The sequence below is a fragment of the Lactuca sativa genome, chromosome 6 (genome assembly GCF_002870075.4).
Source record: "Lactuca sativa cultivar Salinas chromosome 6, Lsat_Salinas_v11, whole genome shotgun sequence".
NCBI lineage: Eukaryota > Viridiplantae > Streptophyta > Magnoliopsida > Asterales > Asteraceae > Lactuca > Lactuca sativa.
Window position 1 is genome coordinate 128,136,544 of NC_056628.2, and position 8,314 is coordinate 128,144,857.

The following is an 8,314-nucleotide window of genomic DNA, read 5'->3' on the forward strand; positions in this document are numbered from 1 at the left end:
GCGGGGCAAGTTGTGGCCCTGATACATCGGTCCTTTCAGGGTGACCGCTAGAGTGGTCTGAGTACCATACTAGTTGGAGCTACCTGCAAATTTGAGCCAGATCTATAACACCTTCCACATATCCTAGTTGAGGAAGTTTGTAGCCGATGAGACGGCAGTGGTACCACTAGAGGACATTCAGGCGGATACGAGCCTGAATTACATTGAGAGGCTGATCACAATTTTGGATCGAAAGGTAAAGTTTTGAGGAACAACAAGGTGCCCTTGGTTCAGGTCCAGTGGCAACATCGGAGAGGGTCCAAGATGACTTGGGAGCCAGAGTCGATGATGCGGGAGCAGCATGCAGAGTTATTTGCGGAGCAAGACTTCGAGGGCGAAGTCTGATTCTAGTGGAGGCGATTTGTAACATCCCAAGTCCAGATATATCTTGTAAACCTTGATCTTTTGAGCTCTTTTACATTGTGGCCCTTATTAGAGAAAAGGTGGTAAAAGAGTACGTGGGGCATACTATAGTGTACGCTCAGCGTACTCGTATGCGTGCATGTGAGGCGGAGGCCACCTAGTACGTTGGGCGTACTAGGCCCAGAATGAAACCCTAATTGTTAGTGAGTCTTCTATTTAAAGGGCATGATGGCCTCATTCCTGACCACCATTCCTAGATACCAAACCCTCCTAAACCTAAATCATCGTTCTTATAGCTTGTGAGTGCTTTTGAGAGCTTGTGAGTGTATTCTTGTGCTTTTGAAGTAGAGAGGAAGCCTTGGAGAAGAAGGAGTGAGAGCCCAGGCCCTTGGATCTGAACATAGCTATGTGGAAAGCTTCATTTAGAGGTAAAAAGCTTCAAGCTTTCTCACCTTTTTCACTTGAGCATTTATAGGGAGTATTTTAGGGTTTTGTCCCAAAAGATGGAGGCTTTATGAGTTAATGAGCCCCAAAGGTCGTGATCCATCCCTTTTTAGTGTATTTAATGGTGTAATGTTATAAAAATCCAATCTTGGTCGTTAGGAACAAGCCATGCATGATAAATAAGCTTTTTGAGAAAAGAGGATGAGTGTTTTAAGTGTTTGTGACCAAATCAGCCATGGAAAGGCTTAAAGTCACTGACTTTATGGATTAAGAGATATTAGGGAGTCCAGATCTGTGATATGAGCCAAGGTCTTAACTGATTAAGACCAAATATGTGAGAAGAGTGAAATTGGGACTTACGTTAGGCATAATCCCAATACGAGCGGCGTAGGGGTCGAGCATCCCCGATCTCTGCATGGTAGCCGAGTAAGCCCGACGTAGAGATTTGGTACGCGCAGCGTACTCCCTGCCATTGAATTTTGGTTGACTTTTAGGGTTTGGTCAACATGTGGACTATTAAACCCATAGAGGGGTAAAATGGTCTTTTACCCTTCTGTGAGTGTAAGGAAGGGTTAGTCTATCTTTGTGAGAGCCGTTATTAATTTAGGATAATTATTGTGTGTATTAGCCGGAGGCTAGACTGGTGATACGAGTTCGAGGTTATCCGATTCTAATGAGGTGAGTCTTTTCACTATACTTCCCTTTAGTGGTAATCTGAGTAGTGTGACTAGGGGGTCTTATGTGTTATTTGAGTACTGTGATATCTTGCATTATTTTTATGCGATTTATATTGTGTATTATTCTGAGTTACTGAGTAGGACCGTAGGGTCCACCCGAGTTAAGACCAGAGGGTCCACCCGAGCTATGAGACCGGAGGGTCCCACTGAGACACAGGATCGGAGGGTCCATACCGATCTGTGAGACCGGAGGGTCCTCACCGAGACGCATGGGACTGGAGGGTTCATGCCGAGTTATAGCCTCGAGTGTCTTATTATTTGTACATGTGGTATTTTGGGGAACTCACTAAGCTTCGTGCTTACCCTGTTATGCGTTATTTGTTTCAGGTACTTCTGAGGATCACGGGAAGGCACCGACTTGAATGTACACACACCAGAGCTGGAGTTATATTTTTGGTGGATCCTGGATTTGTGATAAACAAATTTTGAAATATGTATTGATATTTGATGCTTAAGGTTTTTGAGAAAATGTGATATGTGTTTTATGGTGTTTGAAAAAGAAAAAAAAAATTGGTTTGAAAATTTACGTCGTTACAACGATCCCGCCCTGAAACTCCTCGATAAATTGTCGCAGTTGATCGGCAGTCATATGGATCCCATCATCAGAGTATTTTTCAAACGATTCTTTTACATCAGGCAGCAGATCGATTTAATCGAGATAAATTTAAGTGAATGTCTATTATCCCTAAAATACCCTCTATGACATTTTATTATTATACCCCCGTCCTTCTACAATTCTATTTATTTAAAAAAAATGTTACAATACATCTTGAGCATCATTTTTTATCTAACGTTCATTTTTTAGTTCTCGAGAAATTATAAGTTCTCAAGTGTGTGTGTGTGTGTGTGTGTGTTCCGACGGGTAGCGGTTTCATAAAAATAAGAACAAGAATCAGAATTGCTTATGGCGGTTCCAAGACGTTTCTAGTTCCGAAAGCGGATACTCAATTTGGCTGCTTAGGAGGTTCAAATGTCGAGAAACCTTAGTTTTTTGAAAGTTTGCATTAGCAGCTTGATCGACCATATCCTTGATAGGTTGCTTCACCTACAAATCATTCTATCTCGTAACCTTCTTTGAACAAATCAAAGGCTGTACAAAGCTCTCTTCTCTCTGGTCGAATATGATTGATCAGATTTCATGGAAGTTCATTTGAGGATATTAATAAATTCTCATCAGGTTCTATAATTGTCAGATCTTCTAAATATCGTGGACTCAAACTTAGATTTTTTATAATTTTTCTTGATTTTGACTAAATCTTGAAGCTTTGATCATGGCGAACTAAGTGTTGAACCTGATTAAATGTCATAGACTCCAACCAAAACCTTGTTAACTCGATTACGTATTGTAGTGGGCAGAGCTTATGGAAAGCATGAACAAATACTGGTGCGCCGGAGGTTTTTCGTTAGAGAGAGGTTTGTTGGAGATCTTGCAAGACGATGTTGAGGAAAGAAGGCAATGGATTTGGGAAAGAAATATTATGGATTTTTTTAAATTAAGAAATATTTAATTAGAGGAGGTAATTTAATTTCTAAAAAAAAAAAAAAAAAAAAGTCAAGCAAAATAGTTTTTTCAAATGTATGTAAATTTTCGAGGACCAATTTACAATTTACCTTTTTTCTACAAAAGGAAACAAAAAGCATATCTTAATTTGACATTTTTATACATATACTAGGTTAAAACCCATGGAAACCACCGGTAAAAAAAACACTATTGAAAAGACAAAATTACATAAATGGTCCATATAGTTTACCAATGATCATAAACTCAGTCTTATTAGTCAAGTAAAGACAAAATTAGCCTCACATTGACGGATAAAAAAAGACCAAATTAACCTTACACTAATAGACACAAGTAACATGTGAGAAAAATGGATTATTCACACAAGTTTTGGAAACCAACAAACATTATTTGTAAAATAAAAAATAATCTTGTGACCTTTGGTACCATTTATGTAATTTTGTCTTAAAGTCATATTATATTGATTTAAGCTTAAATATATAACGATTGAAAAAAAAAATCTAACCATTTATGTAATTTTGTCTTAAAGTTATATTATATTGATTTAAGCTTAAAAATATAACGATTTACCGTCCTTTTGATTTTATGTCAATGTTTAGTTTTTTTTTTTTCTTCTAAATTACAATAACTTACATATTTCAATAATAATAATTATCATGGCTAATATAGTGTCAATTTTTTTTCTCTTTAACTATAATAACAATAGTTTTATAAAAATAAAAATATAATAGTTACTAATAAAATCTATAATATCTATATAAAATAAAAGTGATAATATAATAATAGTTAAATATAAAAACAATTATTATGTTTAAAAACAATTATTATGTTTACAGTTATAATCATAGCCCTTATCTTAATTTAATTTGCTCGAAAATGCCCCAGATTATTATAGCAATAGCTTAATATAACAACAATTAAAATCATAGTTATCTTTAATTAAGTTGTTCCAAATGTCGGGATTTTTATAACAATAACTTAATATAACAATTTAATATAAACACAAATAATTTTGAACGAAATCACCACTACTAACTCATAAAAAGGATATACAATAATGATATGACTTTGACAATTCTTATTTCAAAAAAGACATGACATTGATATGAACTACAAGTACATCAAACCAAAAGTTCAATACAAAAAAGTTAAATATAATAGGAACAACAAATTCCAAATTCATGAAAATTCAATTCAATATTCTAAATCAAAAGCAGGGGCGAAGAGCCATTAAAAAAAGTGGTTTAATAAAACAAAAAAGTCAAACTCAAACGAAAACCAAATTAATCAAGAATCAAGACTTCCATCTATGCATAGAACAAACGCAAATGCAACTTTCAAGAAATAGCATTTGGAGTATTCTATTGAAAATTTGATCATACTGCTTAATCAGTCTCATGGATTTGTCCAATTGCACTCTCAATATATCAAAATTTCATGATAAACCAAATATATTTACCTGCAAATCAGTTCCATTGCTGAGTAGTGACAGGCAAATTTATAGGTTCTAGCAAATCTTCCAGCATCACTATTTTTTTTTATGCCGATTAAAAGCCTGCAATAGTTTTTGTTTTTTTTTACCATTTTTTATGAAGCTCTTTCACATTGTGTTCTCTGATTTTGAAGGTCAAAATTCAATTTATAGTAACTAATTTCTAATGCATGAGCTGATGATGAAGGTATTTGGGGCAATTTGGTCATTTGTATTCATATAATGTCTTAATTTTTTACTTACCCATACCCTTACCTCTAATCAGTGCTTTCTATTTAATCTTCAATCATCATAATAAAACCACAAAAATGAATCTAATTACCTTTTTACCCATGGGCAATATGATCCACAACTTCAGGAAGCAAGGATCACCTTAGGATGGTACTTCAACATATTGTGTAAAATCCAAAATCCACCTCAAGTAATCAGCAAATTTCATTGAACCTTCATAACACGCTTCTTCTGCCCCACCACTGAAAATAGTAGTTTAACATGGAAAACTTCCATAAGTATTTAACATTAGAAGGCTCATTTGTGGATGAATACAGAAATAAAAAATCATATGGAAAACTGAAAACCAAAACAACGTACCTGGGAAATAAATATTTATTTGGCTTAATCTCCATTAGGGGTTAGTGGAGGTTCATCAAAGAACATCCATGCAAAGATCAATTCAAAATTAAAAACCCAAAAAGCATAATCATTATGTAGACTCTATGGACTGCAATTAGAATAATCAAGAAATCAAAGACTCACAAAACATCAAGAAGCAAGAAATTTTTATTTTAAATTTTAAAAACTTGTGTCTAAACGTCAATAAGCTAAAATAAAAATTAAAAAAGTAATCAAATATTTTTATACCAATTTAACCAACCAATGTCCAAAATCAATAACCTGACCACCCAAGATACCCATAAGGGAAAATCACAGCTTTGATCCCAACTTTTAAAACCAATGTCCAAAAACCAATATTCTGAAATGCCCATTTGAACAATAATCAAAACTAGTCAACTTCCCATTTCAAAAATCAGTAATTTTAATAACCATTTAGAAACACCACAACTTTGGTCCCAATATCCAATATGTATGCCTAAAAACAATAATCTTATTACTCCTATTTAAGAATTGAAAACCAATTTAATAAAGTTAAAATCTCATCGATTTTATCTACACATTCATTAAAATTATGAAACACAACATTACTTGTTAATTTGTACCCTCAAATGGTATAATGCAGATCAATTTCAATAGTAGATTGTCGAACCATTTCCATCATAGACTGTCGAACCATAGACATGAAGCATCAATTTTAATTACAGGTTGCAGAACTTGAAGAAGCGATTGAAGAAAACTGTCAATTTCAATTTTAACACTTTCAATGAGTAGAGTGCCATTAAATCAAAAGGATTTGTTGAAAGAAACTACTAACCTGAAGAAGATGTAGTCTTCGGGCCAATAAGAAGAAGAATCCACCGATTAACCTGAAGTGTGAAGCAATGATTATCTTAAAGTTGATACAAACAACGACTGAACCGAATAAAATGGGAAATATGTGACGAGGGTGAAAGCGAAAAACGTAATTGTGTAAAGGGAAATTCCTGATTTCAGAAAATTGAGCTCCATAATTGATGGTACCAGAGGATGCATGTGGCTAGAAGGTGGTTTGAATGCCAAAGCATGCAGAGTGATTGATGAGTTGGTCGGAGATTCGTGGCTAGGTTTCTTTTGACGGTAATAGTTGGACCTACCATTTTCGGATCAATGGAGAAAAAAGATGAATGTCGATAATTTCCGAGATTTAGGGATATCTACCATTTTAGGATTTCAAAATTTGAATCCAAAATGTAATTTAGGAAGTAACAGGAGATATTCAAGATTATGGGAGAAGAAGGCGGATGGGGTGTTAAAGAGGCTGAAGGTCATTTTCGGAACTTCACATTGAAACTTTGAGCGGGAAAATTCGCTTAGGAGGGGCTCAGCAATTGCCACGTGGCAATTGGATACTTATTTATTAGGATAGAAGATTATAAATCATGTGAAAAAAAAATATTATATATATTAATATTCACTAGAATAATAATTTATTACCCAAAAAAAGGTCATTTCACTTCCGATATAATACACAACACATTTAATTGACTTCTCCTTTCCCTCGCAACATAACGGGAAAGATAATAAAGAAGGAAAGAGAAGACCTATAAATAATCACCAACCTGAAAATCCATGCTATCAAATCTTCATTTCTCAAGATTCATCAAGAAGCATAATCCCACCATTGGAGAGGATCAAAGAATCGCAGAGAAGTCAATTGAATTCGGAATCAAGTTCAAAAGGGTTTTACATCAGTCATCGGAAAAACCCGTCACCATGAACGACCATCCACCACCTCGGCTGCTGCCGCCACGCCTAATTGTCCCCCGGACTACCCCATAAATCCTGAAGCAAACCACCACCTCCATCTTCTCCTCCGGCCAAAACCTCCTTCTTATTCTCCTTCTTTCCTTCTTTTTGCTTTCTTTACGCGGTAGTGTCGAAATGGCTACTCATTTCCTCACTTCCTTCATTGATAACAACCCTTCCATGAAATCCTTCATCGATCGAGATAACGTCCCTCCCAATCCCACATCCCCTACCTCCACCACCACCACTGCAGTCCGCCAGTTCGTCCAGCTCATTCGTGGCGGGATTGTAGACGATAATTTCTTTCCGGGAGACGACTCCTTCGATCACCAATTGAATGCCACCTCATTCATTCTCGACTCCTTCGATTCCCACCTGGGGTTCTTCAATTTCGTATCCGATAACGGAATTAGGTCATCTGAAATTGTCTGTTCTACTGCTAAGATGACTTTCAGATCATTCAAGATCATACAGAAAGAAGAAATCAATGATTTTGCACCGTTTAACGAAATGGGTATAAGTCAAATCTACTACCAGTCTTTCTTGAAGAGATTTGACCACAAACTCCATGAATATACTGCAATAACGATTTTCATTCTTGCTTTCGCTGCTTCGTATTGGTTTTTGGTTCAGTTATTCGTCTTTACTTATACTAAGATTCATGGGATTATATTCGTATTGGTTCTGAATGATTTCTATAAGAGAAGCTACTCTTTCGCCATTACTTACTCCAATGGTTCTTCTTTGGCTGTTGAAAGATTGTCTGGAAGCTTCATTGTAATGAGATGGGTATTCAGGGATGTTTTCATTCAACTCATGTGCTTCTGGTTCTTAGGAGGAATTGATGATCCATATTCCCAATTAAAGATCTTCATTTGGTCAAAGTTCATGCCATTTTCAATCATGTCGCCTTGGGATAAAGGTTTTGAGAAGGAGATTTATGAGTTCAAGGTATCCTGTTTCTTATTGGACATGCTCATGTCTTTTGTGTTTAATGTGGGTGCTTGGATAGTTATGGCGGATTCAAGAAAGAATATGAATGAAGTTGTGCAAGAAGTTTGGCATTTGCTATCTTTAATGATTGAATCCGCTACTGAACTCAAGTGTTGTGAATATATAGTTTGTGGGAGGAATACTAGATGGCTACTTACACTATGTTTTGGTGAGTTGTTTGCTATGGCTTTCCAGTCTTTCATGGAGGTTTACTTAATGGTTGCATGGCTGATGTATTACTTATCTGTGAAGTCCATTGATGCTAATTCTAGAGGTCAACCTTTTGGTCAACAAGAGCTTAAAGCCATGCTTAGAGATGTTAGATGA

At 35.7% G+C, this 8,314-nt stretch overlaps 1 protein-coding gene across 1 annotated transcript; it reads left to right on the forward strand.

The window, feature by feature from the left end:
* Positions 1-7,129: 7,129 nt before the first annotated feature.
* LOC111880466 (uncharacterized) lies at positions 7,130-8,314 on the forward strand. Its single transcript, XM_023876897.1, has one exon. It carries the CDS (start codon positions 7,130-7,132, stop codon positions 8,312-8,314), a length of 1,185 nt encoding a protein of 394 aa, XP_023732665.1.

Excerpts from the sequence above, each read along its gene's own strand:
- LOC111880466 (XM_023876897.1), top strand. The coding sequence starts at position 7,130 with ATGGCTACTCATTTCCTCACTTCCTTCATTGATAACAACCCTTCCATG.